The sequence below is a fragment of the Leucoraja erinacea genome, chromosome 13 (genome assembly GCF_028641065.1).
Source record: "Leucoraja erinacea ecotype New England chromosome 13, Leri_hhj_1, whole genome shotgun sequence".
Taxonomy (NCBI): Eukaryota; Metazoa; Chordata; class Chondrichthyes; order Rajiformes; family Rajidae; genus Leucoraja; species Leucoraja erinaceus.
This window is the reverse complement of record NC_073389.1, coordinates 45,194,713-45,219,760: the sequence shown is the minus strand read 5'-3', so window position 1 is coordinate 45,219,760 and position 25,048 is coordinate 45,194,713. Positions and strand designations below refer to the sequence as shown.

General features: G+C 46.5%; 1 protein-coding gene across 1 annotated transcript in view; it reads right to left on the bottom strand.

Moving 5' to 3' along the window:
- The window catches only part of prdm15 (PR domain containing 15), a 49,916-nt gene extending 29,808 nt beyond the window's left edge, over positions 1-20,108 (bottom strand). Inside the window, exons 1-7 of the mRNA XM_055645111.1 lie at positions 19,901-20,108; positions 17,483-17,519; positions 15,245-15,338; positions 13,440-13,593; positions 10,599-10,751; positions 6,567-6,666; positions 244-462 (exon numbers count right to left, since the gene is read on the bottom strand). Of these exons, the coding sequence (XP_055501086.1) occupies positions 244-462; positions 6,567-6,666; positions 10,599-10,751; positions 13,440-13,593; positions 15,245-15,338; positions 17,483-17,519 (757 nt within the window). The 5' untranslated portion in view covers positions 19,901-20,108. The remainder of the gene's footprint in view (positions 1-243; positions 463-6,566; positions 6,667-10,598; positions 10,752-13,439; positions 13,594-15,244; positions 15,339-17,482; positions 17,520-19,900) is intronic.
- Positions 20,109-25,048: the final 4,940 nt, after the last annotated feature.

Below are 25,048 nucleotides of genomic sequence, written 5' to 3'. Positions count from 1 at the left end.
TTGTCGCACTTCGTCAATTAACCCAACCGTATCCCCAGCAGTCCACCCTCCATTTGGCCAGTTTTAATTCACTCTATCTGGTAGGATCTGGTATGAGGTCTCCACTTATTAAAGTCATTTTCCGAGCCCCCCCAAAAGTATGTTTTAAAACAAAAAAAGTCAAGCCCTTTGCAATAACGAACTGCAAAATGCCCGCGGCTCACACTTCCTTCCCACCGCACCAAACACAGAGATGGTCCAAACCTGCGTTCTGATTGCAGTCCGGCCGCAACTGTTCAGGGTCATCCCGCCGTAACTTTGGCTTCCGAGGCCGCCTGGCTCTGGACTTGTGCTCCGGATTGGCGGCTACCTCAACCACGGCTGGGGGGTCGCTGAGGAGAGTTTCCGCGGCTCGATCGGGAACCGGATCTTTCACTGGAGGTGGCACTCCGTGAACTTGCTCCAAGTGATTCATCAGATGGTCTGCAGTTGTCGAGATTGTATTTTAAAACCAAAGCGTTTAAACAGTGAGCAATGGTACCGGAGTCAGGGTAGTGCTGAGGTTATCAGGCAAACTGAACCATCCCACCACAATCTTACTTCTTTGGTGACCCTCGGACTATCCTTGTTCGGGCTTTACTGGTTTTACCTTGCACTAAACATTATTCCCTCATCATGTATCTATACACTGTAAATGGATCGATTGTAATCATGTATTATCTTTCTGGTGACTAGTTAGCACACAACAAAAGCTTTTCACTGTACCTCGGTACATGTGACAATAAACTAAACAAGACACAGATGCTGTACTGTGAAGGTGCAAGGGGTTCATCAGTATCAGTTACAGTTAGTCGCTTCCCTCTCAGTTCACATTCACAACAGTATAAATTCTAACAAGTCTTCCACACCCTTTTTAAGATCTTCACATTCCTCATTAAATGCGACAATCAGAATTAAATTACACCACTTGCACGTTTAATGAAGGTTTAGCATAACTTCCTTAGATTTCCATGCCATACCTCTTTTAGCAAAATCAAAAATGTGATATCCTTTTCTGAATATTATAAGACATAGGAGCAGAATTAGGCCATTCGGCCCATTGTGTCTGCTCCACCATTTAATCATGGTTGATCCATTTGGCCCCCTTAACCCCATTCTGCCTTTTTCCTGTAACCTATGACGCTCTAACTAATCAAGAAAAGAACTATCAATCCCCGCTTTAAAAATACCCAATGACTTGGCCTCCCTAGCTGTCTGTGACAATGAATTTCAGATTCACAACCCTCTTGCTAAAGAAGTTCCTCCTCACCTCAATTTTAAAGGCACGTCTTTTTATTCTGAGGTTGTGCTCTCTGATTATACACTGTCTTACTACTGGAAACTTCTTCTCCACATCCACTGCATGTAGGCCATTCATCATTTGGTAGATTTCAATACGACCCCCCCCTCATCCCTCTAAACTCCAGCAAGTACAGGCCCAGAGCCTCATCAATTTGTCTTTAAAAAGAGCTTTTCACTCGATCTCAGTGCAAGTGGCAACAAACCAAGTACCACAGCCCACAATGGATCCTTGTGGGCTCCACATTTTCTTGGTCATCGGCGCCGGCTCTGATTTGTTCTGAACCTTTTCACACCTCTGGTTTTCTTTCCCCCTGACTCTCAATCTGAAGAAGGGTCTCAACCTGAAACAGCAACTATTCAAATTCTCCAGAGATGCTGCCTGACCAGCTAAGTTGCCCCAGCATTGTGCCTCTATCTTAAACTACATCTAAACATGAAGCCTTGCGTGTAATCTGGCAAAGAGAAGTGCAGGTCACCGATCCAAATTCAACACAGGTTTGGCACAAATTCTGGACCTTTCATTTCTATCCCTCCCTATAGACTTCATGTGCTCTCTGATTATAGACTCTCCTACTACTGGAAACATCCTCTCTATATCCACTCCATGTAGGCCATTCATTATTCGCTAGAAAAGGTAGGAAACCAAGGACATGGTTTGTTTGTTGTTATTGAACCCAACCAATTACAACTTTTAGTATGTTTTTACTCCAGGATCTCACTGGATCCCAGTTAGATGGGACCCTCTATCCCATTTGGATGCTTATTTTACAAGTAAGGTAACTATTATTTTAGGCAAAGCATCGCACCTGTGAGCAGATGTGGTTCCTGAAAGACATCAGAACACACTTTACAAGTCCACTGATTCACGTCCACTGTAGGGACTGAGTTCCCCTCTTTATCTCTGTCTGGAGAAAAAGCACATTAAGCCAAGGAAGGAAACAAGAGACCTTTAGGTTTCAGGGCGACACAGTAGCACGTGGCAGAGACACTGCCTCACAGCATCAGAGACCCGGAGTCGATCCTGACCTCTGGTGCTGTCTGTGTGGAGTTTGCACGTTCTCCATGCGACCGCGTGGGTTTCCACCGGTTGCTCCAGTTTCTTCCCACATCCCAAACACGTGCGGATTTGTAAGTTAATTAGCCTCAGTAAATTGCCCCTCATGTTTGCAAGTAAATGTGATAATGAGATAACATAGAACAAGCGTGAACAGGTGACCAATGTTCGGCGTGGACTCAGTGGGCCGAAGGGCCTGTTTCCATGCCGTATCGCAAAACTAAATTAAAGTATATCTCGCCTCATCCAGATCTATCATGGATCAAGTTTGGTTAACGGTCTATAAAATGTTTAGGAAGGAACTGCAGATGGTGGTTTATACCAAAGACAGATACAAATGTTGGAGTAACTCAGCGGGTCAGGCAGCATCTCTAGAGAAAAGGAATCGGCGATGTTTCGGGTCAGAACCCATCTTCAGACAAAATGTTTGCTTGTTATCCAGTTAAACCTTCACCTCAATATGCATTTTATTTTGGCATTTACTGCATATTGTAGCCAATAAAATTGTAGCCTTCAAGAGTCTAAGGAACACCCTGGAAATAGCTTGGAAAATCCACCTCCTTAAGGGTTTGAGGCCACCATCCAGACTTTAACACTAAAACCACACCACACACAACCCCAAACAAAACAGGCACATTGAACAAAACTGGAGGGATTTACCTCAAGGGATACTGCCTGAGTTGCCTAAGTTTGGTATTCTAGCAGCATTTGCAGTTCTTAGTTTCTATATTTAGCGGATGATTAGCAGAATGACAGAGCAAAGCTCACCTGGAGTCAGTGTCACAGACACCGTGGTGTTACTTCCCTTGTCACATAACGATATTACAGACTGGATCTTGGGCAGTAGTTGCAGCTCTTGCTCACATCGCTTCTCATCTGGGGAAACATGGAAACATACTGTAGGTGCAGGCGTAGGCCATTCAGCCCTTCGAGCCAACACCGCCATTCAATATGATCATGGTGGATCATCTAAAATCAGTACCCTGTTCCTGCTTTATCCCCATATCCCTTGATTCCTTTAGCCCTAAGAGCGAAATCAAACTCTCTCTTGAAAAGAGCAAGGTTTGCGGTTACATGCAGAAGATAGACACAAAATGCTGGAATAACTCAGCGGGACAGACAGAGGGAAGGAATTGGTGACGTTTCAGGACGAAACACTTCTTCATCTGCAATTTCTTCCTAAACATTACAGTTACATACATTTCATTCACTCTGATCTCCATATCAATCCCATCACAAATTCAAAACCGAAACAGCCTTTTCCTCCCTAGACACAACGTACACTCTTGCTTGCTCTCCATGTTCTCAATATTTATCTTCTTTAAGTCACCACATAATTCAAAGTAACATGAGCAAATTTGCAGATGACACAAAGCTGGGTGGCAGTGTGAACTGTGAGGAGGATGTTATGAGAATGCAGGGTGACTTGGACAGGTTGTGGGAGTGGGCAGATGCATGGCAGATGAAGTTTAATGTGGATAAATGTGAGGTTATCCACTTTGGTATCAAAAACAGGAAGGCAGATTACTATCTAAATTACGTCAAGTTGGGAAAAGAGGAAGTACAACGGGATCTGGGGGTCCTTGTTCATCAGTCTATGAAAGTAAGCATGCAGGTACAGCAGGCAGTGAAGAAAGCGAATAGCATGTTGGCCTTTATAACACGAGGAGTCGAGTATAGGAGCAAAGAGGTCCTTCTGCAGTTGTACAGGGCCCTAGTGAGACCACACCTGGGGTATTGTGTGCAGTTTTGGTCCCCTAATTTGAGGAAGGACATTCTTGCTATTGAGGGAGTGCAGCGTAGGTTTACAAGGTTAATTCCCGGGATGGTGGGACAGTCATTTGTTGAGAGAATGGAGCGGCTGGGGTTATGCACTCTGGAGTTTAGAAGGATGAGAGGGCATCTTATTGAAACATATAAGATTGTTAAGGGTTTGGACATGCTAGAAGCAGGAAACGTGTTCTCGATGTTGGGGGAGTCCAGAACCAGGGCACACAGTTTAAGAATAAGGGGTAAGCCATATAGAATGGAGACGAGAAAACACTTTTTCTCAGAGAGTTGTGAGTCTGTGGAATTCTCTGCCTCAGAGGGCTGTTCTCTGGATACTTTCAAAAGAGAGCTAGATAGGGGTCTTAAAGATAGCGGAGATATGGGGAGAAGGCAGGTCAGGGGATATGGGGAGAAGGCAGGAACAGGGTACCGATTGGGGCTGATCAGCCATGATCACATTGAATGGAAGTGTTGGCTCGAAGGGCCGAATGGCCTACTTCTGCACCTATTGTCTAATTCCTCTTTTAAAGAATCTGAACCATCAGTTCCAACATCAGTTCCAGCGTTGTGGGGGGGGGGGGGGGGGGGGGGGGGGGGGGGGGGATGGTGGTAGGGCGCAGAGTACAAAAGGGGACCCGGCGTGGGGGGGGGGCATTGAAAACAAAGAGGGACCCCTGGGGACTGCAATGAGTACTTTGCAACTTTGTCGGTGCCATATACGTGGCGACTCTTTGCATACCTTGTGTATAGTATGTAAAATAAAGAAGTTCACTGTGACATGTCACGTATGATAAAAGTATCTATCTATCAGTTTGATTTAGAATATTCAAGATTCTAATTATCCTGAATGTTTTATTGAATTATTGTTTAATTTTAATGGCTTAATATTTGTGAACTCTTCTTAACATTCCACTAATCAATGGATATACCATATCCAATCTCGCAAATCATAATCAATTCAAACTCCTTCTTTCCAATCACCTCTCAGCTCGAGTCTTGGAGTTACAGAGCCGTACCGCATGGACGCAGGTCCTTCAGCCCAACTCGTCCGTGCCAACCAATTTGCCAAGTCGAGCTTGTCCCCACCTCTCTGCATCTGACCCATATCCCGCCAAATCTATCCTATCCTTGCACAGGAGTTTGAATTAGTTATGATTTGCGAGATTGGATACAATTATGATTTGCGAAATGGGAAAACAAAGTAAACTAAAAAGCACTAATCTAATCACTAGTCAGGTTTATTATTGTCACATGTCCGGGGTACAGTGAAAAGCTTTTTGTTGTGTGCTATCTAGTCAAAGAAAAGACTGTACAGACAATCAATGTGGAATTCTATAGGGAAAGTCTTGCTTGATCAATAAAGCTAGAATTTGTGAGGTAATGCTCATCCCACTTAGGAAACCAGAATGGAAACCTCTGGAGACTTTGCGCCCCACCCAAGGTTTCCGTGTGGTTCCCGGAGGTTGCAGGTGGTTGCCGGAGGTTGCTGGTAGTGGAAGCAGGTAGGGAGATTGACAAAAACCTCCGGGAACCGCACGGAAACCTTGGGTGGGGCACAAAGTCTCCAGAGGTTTACGTTCAGGTTTCCTAAGTGGGACAGGGGCATAAAAGGACACAAGCAGAAAATGGATGGCAGAGTTGAGATAAGAGGAATCTTGGTGCCCGAGTGCACATTTGTAAAATACTTTATGTAGGTACACCAAGTAATTAGAAGAATGAGTAGGATTGTTCCACCATTAAGAGTATTTCGCATTTAGAGTATTTGTGCTCAGTTCCGGGCACCACGTTTTAGGAAAGATGTTTTCAAGTTGGTAAGGGTACAGAGAAGATTTACGGGATGTTGCCAAGACTCAAGGGTCTGAGCCATAGGGAGAAGTTGAGCAGGCTGGGACTCAATTCCTTGGAGTGCATGAGGATGAGGGGTAATCTTATAGAGGTGTATAAAATCAAAAGAGGAATAGATCGGGAAGGCGCACAAAGTCTCTGGCGTTCGGGGAATCGAGGAATCGAGGACCAAAGGACATACGTTTGAGGTTGAAGGGGAAAATATTTAGTAGGAATCTGAGGGGTAACTTTTTCACACAAAGGTGGTGGGTGTACGGAACGAGCTGCCAGAGGAGGTAGTTGAGACAGGGATTATCGCAGCATTTAAGAAACAATTAGACAGGTACATGGATAGGACAGGTTTAGAGGGATATGGTCCAAACGCAGGCAGGTGGGATGAGTGTAGGTGGGACATGTTGGTCAGTGTGGGCAGGTTGGGCCGAAGGGCCTGTTACAACGCTGAATGACTCGATTCAAATTAATGTCGCTTGTAAACAAGAAGAGAACACCAGAAACCCCCTAAAAAAAGAAGAAAGTGATCAAATTCAACCTGCAAACCACTGCTACAAGGCCTGGTTTTTATATGCCAGCTCCTTACCCTTCACTGCATTCAATGTTTGCTTGAGCATTGATTTATCCATTTTCTTTGCATAGAACACTGCGTACCAGACACGAAGCTCGGTACCAGGATGAATGTCCTGTAAGAGAGAGAGAGAGAGAACCATCATGAAATAAGATAGCTCACAGACTTAAACTCAAATCCTTTAGCCATTTCCTTGAGCAAAGGATTCAATGAAGCGCAACTTTAAAAAACAATGAGAGGGGAGAGGGTGGTGGTGATCAGACTCACCATCTGAAGGAACTGTGGACAGCAAAGCCCTCGGCTTGGATATGAATGTGACATACTGAGACATACAATGTCTTCCCTCCACCACCTCCAGTTTAAATTTCATTTGGAATATTTTAGAAACATAGAAAATAGGTGCAGGAGTAGGCCATTCGGCCCTTCGAGCCTGATCATCCACTCAGTATCCTGTAGCTGCCTTCTCTCCATACCCCCTGATCCCTTTAGCCACAAGGGCCACATCTAACCCCTTCTTAAATATAGCCAATTAACTGGCCTTGGAGGACAAAGAAACCAGGAAAAGCAACAGACCAACTACTGCAAGCTAGATTCAGTCTTATCCCTCTTTTCGGGCAAAACCCCCTCAGGTCCCACAGGTTCACCACCAATTTTCTGTCACCCTTGGTTCCAGAACCTTGCCGGATTATCCATTTTGCCAGATCAATAGAGGTCACGGCTTCCAAGAGGAGTTGAACGGCACTAAAACTGTCTGAAAGTTCTTGACCTGAAACGCCCCACATTCCTTCTCTCCAGAGATGCTGTCTGTCCCACTGAGTTACTCCAGCATTTGTGTCTATCTTCGGTTCAAATCAGCATCTGCAGTTCTTTCCTGCACACTTGAACAGAACGCCTAGGCCACTGGGGGGCCGAGATGCCGGCCTTTAAAGTCAGCTCGGAAATAGACAAAATAAGCAGGAGTAGCCCAGCGGGACAGGCAGCATCTGTGGTGAGAAGGAATTGGTGATGTTTCAGATCAAGACCCTTATTCAGACTGGTTAGGGATTAGGGAAACGAGAGACATAGCCGATTGATAAAGAACAATGAATGAAAGATATGCAAAAAAGTAACGATGATAAAGGAAACAGGCTATTGTTGGCTGTTTGTTGGGTGAAAACGAGAAGCCAGTGCGCTTGGGTCAGAGACGGATAGTGAGAGGAGGAACGCCAGGGCTACCTGAAGTTAGAGAAATCAATATTCACACCACTGGGCTGTAAGCTGCCCAAGCGAAATTTGAGATTTCAGCTCGGTAGTCGGCTTTGGGAACGGATCCGTCGACCCCAGTCGGGCCGGAGCTCCGGAGCTCCAGTCTCAGGGGAAAACTTCATCCCACCGATCGAAGTCCAACCTTGGAAGTCCCATCGACGTAGAGATCGGCTGTCTCACCCGGCTTGGGCGCCACATTTTCGGGGTGACCTCCGGGGAGGATTGCAAGCACACTCTCGTAATGCTATCATGGCGGGAGGGTGGGATATGGGTGGAAGGAGACAGAGGCTAGCGAAAGAGAGGGGGGTAAAAAGGGAAATTTCGGACTTGTGGAATGGAGATGAGCGCACAGTAGAAGTGAAAGGAATGGGGTGACTATGTAGAGGGAGAAATGTGTGCGCAGCGAAGTGGCTGCGGGCGATGTACTTGAAATTGGAGTATTCAATCTACCCCCTCTTCTCCTTCCACCCACATCCCTCTTTCCAGATATATTTCACCCCTCTTCTTCTTTCCCTATCTGACACCCTTTTGTCTACTTTTCACCGCAAGCTTTTATCATGTTCTCACCTATATGCCAATCACCTTCCCTTGCCCGTAACCACTTTTCACTCGATAGACTCAAAGTGCTGGAGTAACTCAATGGTTCAGGCAGTATCTCTGCAGAAAAACGACGGGTGACTTTTCAGGATGGGACCCTTCTTCAGGCTGAAGTAAACTGGAGTCTGAAGAAGGGTCCTGACCCGAAACATCACCCATCCTTTTTCTCCAGAGATGGTGATTCACCCACTGAGTTACTCCAGCACTTTGTGGCTGTCTTCAGTAGAAACCAACATCTGCAGATCCTCCCTACAGCTATCCACTTCTCACTTGCAGGGCTTTGTTACGCCTCCACATCAGTTTACCAGTTTTCTATCACCCCCACCCCATCAGTCTGTGGAAGGATCTATCCATTCTCTCCACAAATGCTGCCTGACCTGCTGAGTTTAGTTTAGTTTAGTTTAAAGATACAGCGCAGAAACAGGCCCTTCGGCCCATCGTGTCCACACCGACCAGCAATTCCCGCACACTTACACTATCCTAGGGAAAATTTTAGATTGTTTAAGAAAGAACTGCAGATGTTGGAAAAATCGAAAGTAGACAAAAATGCTGGGGAAACTCAGCAGGTGAGACAGCACCCACTGAGTGAAGGAATAGGTGACGTTTCGGGTCAAGACCCTTCTTCAGACTGATGTGGGGGTAGGAGGGGGGGCGGGAAGCAGAAAGGAAGAGGTGGAGACAGTAGGCTGTGGGAGAGCTGGGAAGGGGAGGGGAAGGAGAAAGCACGGACTACCTGAAATTGGAGAAGTCAATGTTCGTACCGCTGGGGTGTAAACTGCCCAAGTGAAATAAGAGGTGCCACTCCTCCAATTTGCGGTGGGACTCACTCTGGCCATGGAGGAGCCCCAAGACAGAAAGGTTGGATTTGGAATGGGAGGGGGAGTTGAAGTGCTGAGTCACCGTGAGATCAGGTTGGTTAATGCGAACTGAGTGGAGGTGTTAGGCGAAGCGATCGCCAAGCCTGTGCTTGGTCTCACCGATGTAGAGCAGTTGACACCGAGAACAGCAGATGCAATAGATGAGGTTGGAGGAGGTGCAGGTGAACCACTGCCTCACCTGGAAAGACTGCTTGCATCCTTGGATGGAGTCGAGGGGGGAGGTGAAGCGACAAGTGTAGCATTTCCTGTGGCTGCAAGGGAAAGTACCAGGGGAGGGAGTGGTTTGGGTGGGAAAGGACAAATTGACCAGGAATTGACGGAGGAATTGGGAGTAGGGGATAGAGTCCTTACAGGAAGCAGGATGGGAAGAAGTGTAGTCCAGATAGCCATGGGAGTCAGTGGGTTTGTAGTAGATGTCGGTGAGTAGTCTGTTACCTGCGATGGAGATAATGAGGTCTAGAAACAGTGGGGAGATGTCGGAAATGGTCAAGGTGAATTTGAGTGCCGAATGGAAGTTAGTGGTGAATTGGATGAAGTCAGTGAGTTCTGCATGGGTGCAGGAGGTAGCACCAATGCAGTCGTCAATGTAGCGGAGGTAGAGTTTGGGGATAGAGCCACGGTACGCCTCGAGCAAGGATTGTTCAACGTACCCTACAAAGAGGCAGGCATAGCTGGGGCCCATGCGAGTGCCCATAGCTACGACTTGGATTTGGAGGAAATGGGAGGAGTCAAAGGAAAAGTTATTGAGGGTAAGGACCAGCTCCGCTAGGCGGAGGAGAGTATTGGTTGAAGGGGATTGGTTCGTTATGCGGTCGAGGAAGAAACAGAGGGCTTTAAGACCCTCCTGGTGGGGGATGGAGGTGTAGAGTGACTGGACAAAGATGAGGGAGTGGGGACCTGGAAAATGGAAGTCTTGGAGGAGACGAAGAGCGTGTGAGGTGTCTTGGACATAGGCAGGGAGGGATTTGACCAGGGCGGGGATAGGATGGAGTCGAGGTATGTGGAAATAACTTCGGTGGGACAACAAGCAGAAACAATGGGTTTGCCGGGACAGTCAGGTTTGTGGAAATGTTACATTTATACCAAGCCAATTAACCTACAAACCTGTACGTCTTGGGAGTGTGGTAGGTAACTGAAGACCTTGGTGAAAACCCACGCAGATGACAGGGAAGACGTACAAACTTCGTACAGACAAGCATCAAACCCTGGTCTCTGGCACTGTAATCCGGCAACCCTACCGTTTCACCACCGTGCCGCCCACCAGGACTTTGTTTTTCCCCCTCAAAATTCCAGCATCTGCAGTTTCTTTGTGTCTCCACCCACGTACCTGTAACGTGTTGAAGTAAATGTCATGGCTGTGTTGGTAGGCTGTGAGATTTTGGTGATGATAGTCCGCGGCAGGTCTCACAAATATCATCCAGTTGCAGTCCTCTTCATTGGAGGTGTCAAAGCAAATCTCCGGCCTGTCCTTCTGGAAAACCTTGCGGACAAAAATAAATAAGCTGCGAGATCATGACAAGAACAATTCTCAAAATAACATTTAATCAGCAGAGATTGTCTAGTCGTTGAGATGATTCAATGGAAAGAAGCAGAGGACAAATATCCAGAAAGACACAGGGAATTGTTCAAAACATAAAATTACCTCCAATGCGATAGTCACAAAGTTATTGGGTTAATGACTTAAATAGGCAATCTTAAGGATAAGGGGGAAATCCTTTAAAACCGAGATGAGAAGAACTTTTTTCACACAGAGAGTGGTGAATCTCTGGAACTCTCTTCCACAGAGGGTAGTTGAGGCCAGTTCATTGGCTATATTTAAGAGGGAGTTAGATGTGGCCCTTGTGGCTAAGGGGATCAGGGGGTATGGAGAGAAGGCAGGTGCGGGATACTGAGTTGGATGATCAGCCATGATCATATTGAATGGCGGTGCAGGCTCGAAGGGCCGAATGGCCTACTCCTGCACCTAATTTCTATGTTTCTATGAGCATGGAAATGGTTCATAAGTCGTAACAGAATTGGGCCTTTTGACCCATCGAGTCTACACCATTCAATCATGGCTGATCTATCTTTCTCTCTCAACCCCATTCTCCTGCCTTCTCCCCGTAACCTTTCACACACTAACTAACCAAGAACCTGTCAAGGGTAGACAAAAGTATTGGAGAAACTCAGCGGGTGCGGCCGCATCTATGGAGCGAAGGAAATAGGCAACGTTTCGGGCTGAAACCCTTCTTCAGACCCAGTCAACCTGTCAATCTCCGCTTTAAAACTACCCAAAGACTTGGCCTCCACAGCCATCTGTAGCAACGTATTCCAAGATTCACTATCTTCTGGCTAAAGAAATTCCTCCTCATCTCCTTTCTAGAGATATGTGCTTTTATTCGGTGGCTATGAGATCTGGTCCTAGACTCTCCCACTATAGGAAACATCCCCATCACATCCACTCGATCCAGGCCTTTCACTATGTGATAGGTTTCAATGAGGTCCCCCTCATCCTTCTAAACTGCAGCAAGTACACCCAGAGCCGTCCAATGCTCCTCATACAGTCCCTTCAACCCACCTAGTCTGTATTGATCATCAAGCACCTATTTGCACTAATCTTATTCTAACCCCACTTTATTCTTTCCACCATCCCCTCAACTGTCCCCAGATGTTTCCATTCACCTGCACACCATGGGCACTTTACAGTGGCCAGTGCTTTGGGACACGAGATAAAACCAGAACACCAGGTTAAACCCCACGTGGTCACAGGGGGGAAGGTGCCAACTGAGAGAGCAGGCTACTAAAGAGAACGGTCAAGTTACATTTATTATCATATACACCAATTGGAGCAGTGAGATTTGAATTACCATACAGACATACGAATAAAATGAACACAGTACACAAGAGAAATTAACATGAACATCCCCCACAGCGGAATCAACGTTTCCCACTGTGAGGGAAGGCAATAAAGTTCAGTCATCTTCCTCTTTGTACACCTTCTCCACCTTCTCTCGTACAGAAGGGAAAAACCCCACAACACCAAGTAAACATCGTTTCACCATACTCCCCACTCATCCCAAAATTTATAAATGAGAAGGAAAAACATGTTTTTTTTCCACATTTGCCATTACCACGTGCATGCATTCTATAACAAGGCGTTACTTTGGGGGAAGAAAATATATTTCTCGCAGATTTTTCTCCCCTCTATATTTTTCACTTTTCTCTTGAAGATTTGAACTCCTTGTTCTGAAGCTTATTTTTAGCATACCCGGCCCAATCCCATTCTTGCCATTCATAAAGCTAGAGCACTACATCTGCTTTCTGGTGTAGTGAAGTTTTCTTTCGTTTTGTTTCCTTTCTCCCCACTGGGCAAGAAGTGGTGGCTATTAAACCAGGTGAAGGTCCTGTTCGAGCTCAACCTCATCCACGCCAGACGCCATGTTCAAAGCCAGCTAGCCAAAGCTGCTGGCCAGTCATCGGGAATGAACCAGCTCCCCACCCAATGGCACAGCAACCCAAGTGTCGTGCTCAGTACTTATCCCTTAAATGACTCTCGTCAACAAACAAATCACTTGGTCACAATCGCTCTCGGACACAAATGATGTCCGGCTTCCTAGATTGCAAAATGACCAATCTTTAAGAGTACACTGCTGAATGTATGGTAAACCACCCCAGACAGCTCAACCCCAACCGGCACCATATACAAGTCCGAAGAAAGGTCCCAACCTGAAACATTACCTATCAATGATCTCCAGAGATGCTGCCTGGACACTTTCTTCCCAGCTGTTATCAGGCAAGTGAACCATCCTACCAACAACTAAAGAGCAGTCCTGGACTGTTATCTACCTTATTGGAGATCCTCGTATTATCTTTGGTCGGATTTTACTGGCTTTATCTTGCACTAAACGTACTCCACGTTATTCACTTTATCATGTATCTGTGCACTGTGGATGGCTCGATTGTAATCATGTATTGTCTTTCCACTGACTGGTTGGCACTCAACAAACGCTTTTCACTGTACCTTGATACACGGGACAATAAACTAAACTAAACTAGCCCACAGGGCAAGCCTAGATAACTTAACACAAACCAGGAACTAAACTCTGAGAGAGCTCTGGTTTGTTCCATTACGTTTATAAGCCTCATTGAGCCAGATAGGGAACAGCAGATTGGCCATTGTTCTACCTACCTTCAGAGAAAACATATTTTCTTTATCCAGCTGGGAAACTCTTTTGGCTTCAAATGGTCCAAATTGTGTGCGCTTTACTAGGGAAGACAATGCAAAGACCCCTTCACTTCCATCTTCCAGCTGCCTGATCTCCAAACTGGGTGGTAGTGAAGACCTAAAATGATAAAAGTTAGAAACATTTTTCTTCTCCAAAAACCAGACTTCCTGCCAATGATCTGAATAGTTAATTCACCCCCCCCCACTCCACTTACATGTATCCGACTATCATTTGCCGGGCATTGTCCCACCCCCACTTCTGTTCCAGCTTTCTCTCCCCACAATTCAGAGCACCCGGGAGAAACCCACGCAGTCCCGGGGAGAAAGAACAAACTCCGTACAGACAGCACCTGTAGTCTGGATCGAACCCGGGTCCCTGGCGCTGTAAGGCAACAACTCCACCGCTGTGCCACTGCGCCATCCACTCCTTTATTTCTACACTGCAGCACAAGCCTAGGATTTGTAATGTAAGCTCTGGCCAGTACAAAATCTGCTGACAGGAAAGCAGATGACATGGGCCTCTCAAAGTACTCAACTCAGTGTAAATGAGCCCTGTGCATTGGGGATATTGGCCAGGCAGAGGCCGCAGCATTTGAGTAGCTTTCCATCGCTGTGAGGTGCACGCTGTAATTGTCACAACCTTCAGAAGCATAGAGGGCTAAGATCATGACTAGCGAGACGTTTAAGAAACATTTAAACAGGTACAGGAATAGGAGAGGTTAGAGGGATATGGGCCAAACACAGGCAGGTGGGACTAGTGTAGATGGGACATGTTGCTCGGTATGGGCATGTTGGACCAAAGGGCCTGTTTCCACACTGTATAACTCTATTACACTGGTTTTGTGCCAGGATCGCGGCATTAACAAACAAACTCTATTTTCCTTGTTTGATCAAAGTCTCCCGCTGGCCTATTGAAGCCTTTGAACCGGAGCACCCCAAGCACATACAAACTCCGTACTCCGCCCACACAGTCAGGATCGAACCCGGTTCTCTGGCGTAGTAATGCAGCAACTCTACCGCTGCTCCACTATGCCCCCAAATCCCGCCCCCCGACCCCCCCCCCCCCCAACCCGACTACTGAATTTTAAAGTACACAAAAAAGCTGGAGAAACTCAGCCGGTGCAGCAGCATCTATGGAGCGAAGGAAATAGGCAACGTTTCGGGCCGAAACCCTTCTTCAGACTGATCGGGGGCGGGGGGGGGCGGGGACAAGAAAGGAAAAAGGAGGAGGAGCCCGAAGGCTGGGGGATGGGAGGAGACAGCAGGAGGGCTGAGGAAGGGGAGGAGACAGCAAGGACTAACAATGAACATTTGAACATTGAATTCTCCCAATTTTGTTAGTCCTTGCTGTCTCCTCCCCTTCCTCAGCCCTCCTGCTGTCTGCGGTCTCGCTGGTCGGTGCGGCCCACCGAGACCGCACCGACCAGCGATCCCCGTACACTAGCCCATCCTATGACCTAGGGACAATTTACAATCTTTACAAAAGCCTATTAACCTACAAAACCTGTACGTCTTTGTAATGAAAGGGAAACGGAGCACCCGGGGAAAACCCACTTGGTCACTGGGAGAATGTATAATCTCCGTACAGACAGCACCCGTAGTCAGGATCAAACCCGGGTCTCTGGTGCAGGTAAGTCAGCAATTCTACTGTTGTGCCACTGTGCCATCCACATTTGCCATTAACCAACACACGGGAATAAATGGGGAAATGTTCACTCTCATGTTATTTGCTACTTTGCTTTTCATTTCAAAATCGCTACATTCCTCACCGGGCTCGGCTCAAAACGAAGGAGTCGCTGACGGTCACGAGCGGACCCAGCTCCGGGCATTCCGAGTCGTGGTATTCCCCACAGTCGTCGCACCCTAGGAGTAAGAGAAGCAAGAGAACAGCTGATGCTCACATCCCAAATTTCCTCTTTGATGGTTTGGGAAAGCCTCATCCAAGACCGCAGGAAATTGCAAAGACTTGTGGACGAAGCCCAGACCATCGCGCAAACCAACCTCCCTCCACTAACCCGGGGAACCTCCTACACCTCACGCTGTCTCGGCAAGGCCACCAGCATGATCAAGGACCAGTCTCACCCCAAGACACGCACAAAAAATGCTGGAGTAACACAGCGGGTCAGGAAGCAACTCTGGAGAAAAGGAATAGGTGATGTTTCGAGTCGGGGCACTTTCGGGATGAGACCCTTTGTCTGATGAAGGGCCTCAACCCGAAATGTCAACTAATCCTTTTCTCCAGAGATGCTGCCTGAGCTGCTGAGTTACTCCAGCATTTTGTGTCTATCTTCAGTGTAAACCAGGATCTGCAGTTCCTTCCTACTCACCAGTCTCACCCCAGTCACTCCCTTTGTCCCCTCTCCCATCGGGCAAGTGATACAGGAGAGTGAAAACGCATACCTCCAGATTCAGAGGCAGCTTCGTCCCATCTGTATTCAGGCAACTGAACTGTCCTCTCACCAGCTACCCTAACCTGTAAACTACCTCATTGGAGACCCTTGAACTATCTGTAATCTTAGACTTTATTGGACTGCTTCCCATATTGGTACACTGCAGACGGCTTGATTGTAAACATGTACAATCTTTTCAATGTCTCGATAGCACACAACAAAAAGCATTTCACTGTACCTCAGCTCATATGACAATAATAAACAAAAACTAACTGCAATCTGCCCGACAAATTCACACATTACATTATTTAGCAGTCAGCTGTGGCTCAGATGATAACATTCTCCAATAACTGTTAACAATTTCTAAATAAAGCCTCACAGTGTGGCTTGGCAGCTGCTTTGCCCAAAGACCACATGCAATTCTAGAAAGTTGTGGATGCAGCCCATTCCATCACTCAAATGAGTCTTCCCCAATAGACCATCTACATTTCACACTGCCTTGGGAAAGCAGCCAATATAATCACGGACCACACACATCCTGGGAAATCTCTGTTCTCCCCTCCCTGTTCAGGCAGATATAAGAGCTACAAAGTAAGTGCAACCTGGAGATAGCACTTTAACTGACTAAAGGATCGATCGCTTTCCACAGTACATACAATGATCTCATGGATATTGATTTCCCTAACTTCAAGTAACCTCTGCATTCCCTCCCTCCTAGTCCACTTGCTAATTCCACCGCTTGTATTCCTTTGTTACACAAAGTAGGAGGACTGACAAAGTTATTGCCTTCCACCACTGTGAAGAATGTTGATTCCACTGTGGTGGATGTTCATGTTATATTCTATTGTGTATTGTGCTCTTTTGATTGTATGGCTGCATGGTAAGTCAAATTCCAATGTACCTTAATTGGTGCACGTGGCAATAAATGCGAACATGAACTTATCACCTCGTCCCCAGCCAACATTGGACCATAGAACATAGAACATAGAAAATAGGTGCAGGAGTAGGCCATATCGGCCCTTCGAGCCTGCACCGCAAATCAATATGATCATGGCTGATCATCCAACTCTGTATCCACACCTGCCTTCTCTCCATTCCCCCTGATCCCTTTAGCCACAAGGGCCACATCTAACTCCCTCTTAAATATAGCCAATGAACTGGCCTCAACTACCATTGTGGGCTCCACCTTTCCTGAGACATTGATACAGACTGTCCATTGTTCTGTACCTTCTCATACCTCCAGTGTCCCCCTCCCTGACTCTCAGTCTGATGAAGGCTCTCAACCTGAAACGTCACCTATTCCTTTTCTCCAGCGGTGCTGCCTGACCCGCTGAGTTACTCCAGCCTATCTTCAATGATCCCATTACTTTTTTACCCCCAGAGGGAGAGCAGGAGATTTACTCTTTGCATACCAATTATTTCTCATTCAACATCACACAAACAAGATAATCTATTCATTGTCTCCTTGTTACTTGTGGCATCTGACAATGGGCAATTTGCTACATTATAGCTGTGACTACACTTCAATAATGCACCATATTTTCAAGCTACCATACACATCACACATTGTGAAAAGTTTCATTTTTATACTCAAAACACAAACGTTCTCATACTTACAGACAAACAATCTCTCATCAGTGCCATCTCCAGCCATCTGCCACAGGGGAAGAAAAAGAACAAAGGAATTAATCAGAGCAATTGTAAATATTTGTGCCTATATATCTTGTGTCTATATATATATCAATAGCTGGACATTGCTGCTCCATCTGTCCTTTGTGGAAAAGTTCTTTCGGGCAACACCTTTGACCACACGACCATCAGGCTGTGGTCAGCACGGAATATCCTGCAGACACTGCAGGACAAGGACTCGATGGATCATGTGCCGTGGTTTCTGAGCAGAGTGCCCAGCTTGTCCGGTGAAATGGCTCATCGCCAGAACTCACTAACAAGCACCAAGACCTTGCTTGGCTGGTGGTGAGATCCTTCCTGCACTGTCAGAACCTCACTACCAGCGCACGCTGCCCTAGGGACATGGTTCCTGAACTTCTGAAAATACCTCTGAGGCTGGGGAGGCCCTGTCAATATTACTCTGCCTTGTGCCACTTCCCACTGCTAATGCTGGCACACATCGGTAGAAACCCTGTCAACATTGGCAAATTCCAGGCAATTAATCCCTTTCACATTGGTACAAGCATCACAGGAGGTTCTGGCAAATGGTGGTGTAGTCCTGAGAAACATCTATCCCCAGAGAACAGTGGTATCATCGCTGAAACCAGGTGAAACCAGGAGAGAAGGAATGGGTGAGGTTTCAGGTCGAGACCCTTCTTCCAGTTTCCTCCCACCTTCCAAAGAAGTGCAGGTTTGTAGGTTAATTGTCTTCTGTAAATTATCCCTAGTGTGTAGGATAGAACTAGTGTACAGGGCGATCGTTGGTCAGCGTGCACTCGGTGAGCCAAAGGGCTTGTTTCCCTGCTGTATCTGTAAAATAAAAACTAAACCCTTGGCCGTTAGCAACACAAAATATGGTACTTTGGAACAGTGTTTGGGTGGCACAGTGGCACACTGGTAGAGTTGCTGCCTGACGGCGCCAGAAACCTGGGTTTGATCACGATTACAGGTTCTGTCTGTACGGAGTTTGTTCGTTCTCCCTATGACTGCGTGGGTTTTCTCCAGATGCACCGGTTTCCTCCCACACTCGATATACAGGTTTGTAGGTTAATTGGCTTAGCTAAAATTGTAATTTGATCCTAGCGGGTAGGATAGTGCTAGTGTATGGGGATCACTGGTTGGCATGGACTCAGTGGGTCGACGGGCCTGTTTCCGCACTGTATCTCTAAAGTCTAAAGTCCGATCTGTTCGATAGCATGTAACAAAAATGCATTTCACTGTACCTGACATATGTGATAATAATAAAGTAAATTTATTCCACGCTGGAGAGGAATAGGAACCTTTCTTGAATGTAGTGCATTTCAGGTCAGATTGTGCATTGCGATTATTATCAAATACAGAGACCAATGTTTCCATGCTGTATCTCTATTAACTACGCTTCTTCTCAAATTCCATCATCAACACCCATTTGTCTGCTCCACATCACCTCCACTCCATAACGTTGGGTGTTAATAAGAAACAGGCCACTCTTGTATACCTCCACATTTCTCCTCCCCGACAGTCTGATGAAGTGTCTCGAACCAAAACATCACCTCTTCTTTTTATCCGCAGATGCTGCCTGACCCGCTGAGTTACTCCAGTGTGTAAGAAGGAACTGCAGATGCTGGTTTAAACCAAAGATAGACACAAAAAGCTGGAGTAACTCAGGGGGACAGGCAGCATCTCTGGAGAGAAGGAATGGGTGAGGTTTCAGGTCGAGACCCTTCTTCAAAATCACTCCAGCACTTTTATGTCTATGGCAACAGTGAAATTGCCTGGATGGAGTCTGTCTTAATGTTTAGGAAGGAACTGCAGATGCTGGTTTACACCGAAGACAGAGCCACAAATTGCTGGAGTAACTCAGCAGGTCAGGCAGCATCTCTGGAGAGAAGGAATGGGTGATGGATGTCTCGCAGTCCCGCTGAGTTACACCAGCATTTTGTGTCTATCTGCCTTGTTGCTGCTGCTGATGTTGTTGTTTCTGATCAGGATCAGGATGCAACGGGGAGAGAGGAATCCACTGAAGCCAAACAGGTTGGCCTGCTCGGAGGGAAGGGTGTGTTCCTCCTGCACTGGCCACCTCCGCCATGCCGGGTTGTCTGAACGTCCCTCCCTGCCGCTGCCGATCCATGTGGCGGCCGCCTGCTCTCCGCCGGGTTTTAAAAGCGATCCGCTCCGCTCCGCCTGGCAACATTGTAACAAAGAACAGGCGGAATGGCGGCCGGAATGGAAACATTGTATCGATCGCAGTCGCCGCGTTCCACAATGTTGCCAACGCCGATCTGCAACCGCGGGCTCCGAGCCCGGAGCCTACCCCTCTCTCCCTCCCCCCCCTGCCGCTATCGGCGCTCCCCTCCCCTCGCCCGACCTCCCTCCGCCGTAACCTACCTCCCTCCCTCCGGGCCGGCACCGGGAGCGGGCCGCGCCGGGTTTTGCCCCCCTCTTTCCGCCTGGTTTTCTCGCGAATCCTGACTCCGGGTTCCAGTCCCCGCTCGGCCGGACAAAGTGCGCAAGAGCGGATAATCCGAGCAGATTCCCCCCCACTCCCCCTCCCCGCTGTAACCAGGCGCCGGCCGGGGGTTGTAGTCTTTTTATCGGGTCTCAACTATCTGGCATTCAAAGATCGTAGAGGATCTTTGCTGGCATTGCTGGAGCTTGGACTACATCTCCCTTCGTGCCGCTCGCTGCAGCCGTCGGGCTCCAAGCGGCAGCGGCGCTTTAATCCACGCAAATCGGGCTCCCCGTCTGACATTTGTAGGTGGATTTAGATTAGAGATAGACCCGGCAAAGTGGGCGAATTCTCCGCTCCCGCTGGGGATCTGGCGCTGCCATAATCCTCCCACTCCTTCGCTGGAGGCACCGCGCCTGATCGGAAGTGTTCTGGGGAACGCGGAGGATTGGTGGAGGATGATTTGCTTCCACTCCAGTTGTCTGTGTGGTGAGCTGCGTCTCAAGCAGAAGGTCTGCACCTTCAACCACTTCTGCTGGCCTTCTTTGTTCCCTTGCCGCTTGGACTCAAGGTTCTGAATGCATCTTGAACCTTTCCCTATATTTGAGTGGTCATGTTTGCTCGATTCCCACGAATTAGTTCCTTTCTCAAGAAGGCTTTGATAACATTCTTAAATCCCATTAACCTGTCAGCAATATTCGTTCCTTCCATCCTCCGGCTTTGCAATACTCATCTAGCCTGATTACTCCTCTACCAAACTTAACCTTTTGCCTTACGTTCATCTCTGACCTTTATCCACTCATCTGCCAAATAATAGTCAATAATAATCATAACTTAAGCACAGGTCCTAAGCGAGAGGAGCAGAATTAGGCCATTCGGCCCATAAAGTACTCCACCATTCAACCATGGTTGGAGGTCTCCATCATTCAACGATGGCTGATCTATATCTCCCTCCTTACCCCATTCTCCTGCCTTCTCCCCATAATTCTTAACACCCGTACTAATCAAGAATCTATCTATCTGGCTTAAAAAATTCCATTGGCGGCCTCCACAGCCTGCTGTGGCAAAGAATTCCACAGATTCACCACCCTCTAACTAAAGAAATTCCTCCTCACAGTCCCCTCACCTGAATCCATCTATCACTTGTCTGAAGAAGGGTCTGAAGAAGGGTTTCTGCCCGAAACGTTGCCTATTTCCTTCGCTCCATAGATGCTGCTGCACCCGCTGAGTTTCTCCAGCTTTTTTGTGTAACCCTCCATCTATCACTTGTCTGGCTTTTTCCACCCTCAAGATAGACACAAAATGCTGGAGTAACTCAGCGGGACAGGCAGCATCGCTGGATAGGATTCATTCCTTCTATCCAGAGAAGCTGCCTGTCTAGCTGAGTTACTCCAGCATTTTGGTCCTATCTTTGATGTAAACTAGCATCTGCAGTTCCTTCCTACACATTTATCCACCCGCGCGTCTTGGCCCTTACCTCCCTGCCCTGCTGCCAAACAATAATGAGCTAGAAAAAGTGTCAGATTAACAAGGGTCCCGACCCAATTGTCATGTCTGCACATCCTCCAGCAATGCTGCCTGGTCTGCTACTTCAGCACTTTGTGTCCTATTTTAAAACCAGCATCAGCAGTTGCTTGTGTTTACATCAGGGAGAGAGAGAGTCGTTTCCACTATTCCTCTGGTTAAAACAGACCTTGGAACTCCAGGTCAAGAGTCTGGTTGCAGTTGAGCGAAATACATGGAAAGTCATCAGCTGCATGTAATCAGGTACTATCGAAGGGATCCACAGGAGGCACTGCCTCACAAAGGCAGCTAGCATCATCAGGGCCACACACCATCCTGGCCACCACACACTCATTTCATTCCTGTTATCAGGGAGGTAATAGGTCCTCAAAAACCAACACCCAGGTTCAGGAGGAGCTTCTTCCCCGCTGGGGTTTGTCAGATCATCTGTGAGACACTAAGATAGCTTGCTTCGCTGGGTCCTTGAGCCCTTCAACATTAATTGCCTTGTGGCAACATTATATTAATTCCAAAAATATTCTTTATTCATAATATATTGAAAAAAAGCAATCGGGATTTATTTTGCCGTCAATTCAATAACTTCTTACACAATCCACGAACACATCATATTTCCTCAAATAATACGTTCATAAATGAGAGGCTGTTTTGCGTCCAGTGTAGAGTTAAGGCAGGATCTGAGAATGTGGTCCAATATTTCTGTTGGTTTTAGTTCTGTTGGTTTGATGGAGATGGCAGACTGGAATAGGTGGTGGTCAGTCCAACAGCACCTGTCATGGTGCAAATTGCACATTGGCTTGCAACATGCAGGCGTCCTTGTGGTCTAGCTTGGGCATTGGCTCCATCAGGTCCTAAGGAATAGGAGTAGAATTAGGCAATTCCACCCATCAAGCCTACTTGAATCATCTTCAGTCATGGCTGATCTATCTCTCCCTCCTAACCCCATTCTCCTGCCTTCTCCCCATAACCTCCGACACCTGTACTAATCAAGAATCTATCTATCTCTGCCTTAAAAATATGCACTGACTGCCTCTACAGCCTTGTGGCAAATAATTCCACAGATTCACCACCCTCTTACTAAAGAAATTTCTCATCTCCTTCCTAAAAGCACGTCCTTTAATTCTGAGGCTGTGGCCTCTAGTTCTAGACTCTCCACTAGAGAGCACCTAGATCACAGTTGTTGCCACAGGATCTTTATGCTTGTCCTCATTCATGGTGTAACACAGTGTTGACTAAGACAAGATTGTGTTCTGAACATTATGAAGAGCAGCTTTTGCTATTGCCTTATTGCCAAGATATTGCATCCTTTCCAACCGTGGTGTTGAATTCACTCAGTTTGTCTCTATCTGGGACGCAAGTTGGGATTTATACATGGTCAGACTAGAAGTCTTCCTTCACGGTCATCTCTATACTGACCTTTTCTTGCCCATCATGTCTGAAGAAGGGTCCCAACACGAAACGTCACCCATCCTTTTTCTCCAGATGCTACCTGTCCCGCTGAGTTACTCCAGCACTTTGTGTAATCTGTGGTATAAACCAGCATCTGCACGTTGATTCTACATTTTTTTCCTTTACTAGTCTAGACTTACCAGGATTGGGGCATTTGTTGATCATAATGTGCTGGTTCCATGTTAGTGTGCCAGTGTGTCATGAAAATGTCCTACTGATGCGGAGGGAGCTGCCATGACCCTGGACAATCTTGTACTGATGGAAAAACTCATCCCATGAAGTCAGCACTGACTTTCTTGCCCATCGTCTTACTCAAGTAGTAATGTGTGGCTTATCAAACTCCATGTTAACATGCTGTCACATTGACAGCAAATGCTTGTAATGGCCTATCCTTTAAAGATCTGTTCACCGATTATCTACTAAAGACGTTTCATTTCCAGATGTCAGCTTCTCACGCAACACCTTAAAACAAGCAAAAACTTCCCAAGGCAAATTTCAGGTGCCTTATCAATAAATATCAACACCATAGTGTTATATTAGGGCTGATTAGCAAAAGCTTGTTTAAAATAGTACTTTAACAGATGGGGAGGGAAACACAGATGTGTATTGAGAGAACTTCAAACCACAATCATGATGGAATATTCAATTCCTTGATTCATAAGGGTATCAGGGGTTATGGGGAGAAGGCAAGATAATGGGGTTGAGAGGAAAAGATAGATCAGCCGTGGTCGAATGGCAGAGTAGTCTTGATGGGCCAAATACCCTAATTCTGCTCCTTGAACGCATGAACTTATGAAGCAATCATAATGGCTCCATTTGAAATGTGTATTCCTTGCTACCCATTCTTGCCTCTCCATCATCCCCAAATTTAATTGTTCTGTTATGGATGGCTTCACCTTTCATTGTCTTCAACTTAAGTCATAGTTCTAACGTTCAGTGCCTTGCACTTCAGGTATTGAATTTCATCAGCTACAGTTCACATGCACTGTTGAGGTGCCAACCAATGGATAAGATGTCAAGCCGGTTGTTAGGTGCTCTCCCACGACACCTCTTTGCAGAGTTCTCACCAAAACTTTGAAGGAGCTGTTGTGCATAAATTAGACAGGATATTGACCGCAGCATCGAATAGACCACAGTTCAAAAATACTCTGGGATGTCCTAAGGCATGATATAAATGTGCATCTAGTTTACATGAATCATACATTGTGTGAGAAGCAGTTGGTGCTGAAAAGAATGTATATGACAGAAACACATGTGACGAGTCAGCAATTGCTATTGAACAATGGCCAAGATAGACCATTGAAGGTCTTGATGGCCAGATCTTTCCTTGGTAATCATGACAATGCAACAACCCTGTAACTTTACTGGCTTTATCCTGCACTAAACCTTATTCACATTATTCCCTTTATAATGTATGTGTACACATACCTTTCCTGGTCAGAGAACAGTAATGCAATTATCAAGAAAGCTCATCAGCGCCTCTACTTCCTGAGAAGATTACGGAGAGTCGGTTTGTCAAGGAGGACTCTCTCTAACTTCTACAGGTGCACAGTAGAGAGCATGCTGACCGGTTGCATCGGGGCTTCGTTCGGCAACTTGAACGCCCTGGAAAGGAAAAGACTACAAAAAGTAGTAAACACTGCCCAGTCCATCATCGGCTCTGACCTTCCTTCCATCGAGGGGATTTATCGTAGTTGCTGCCTCAAAAAGGCTGGCAGTATCATCAAAGACCCACAACATCCTGGCCACACACTCATCCCCTGCTACCTTCAAGTAGAAGGTACAGCAGCCTGAATACTGCAACAACCAGGTTCAGGAATAGCTACTTCCCCACAGCCATCAGGCTATTAAACCTGGCTCGGACAAAACTCTGATTATTAATAAACAATTATCTGTTATTTGCACTTTATCATTTTATTTATTCATGTGCGTATATATTTATATTATAGTATATGGACACATTGATCTGTTTTGTAGTAAATGCCTACTATGTTCTGTGTGCTGAAGCAAAGCAAGAATTTCATTGTCCGATCAGGGACACATGACAATAAACTCACTTGAACTTGAACATGACAATAAACTAAACTCAATCCCAAGTGGATGAAACAATGGCAGAC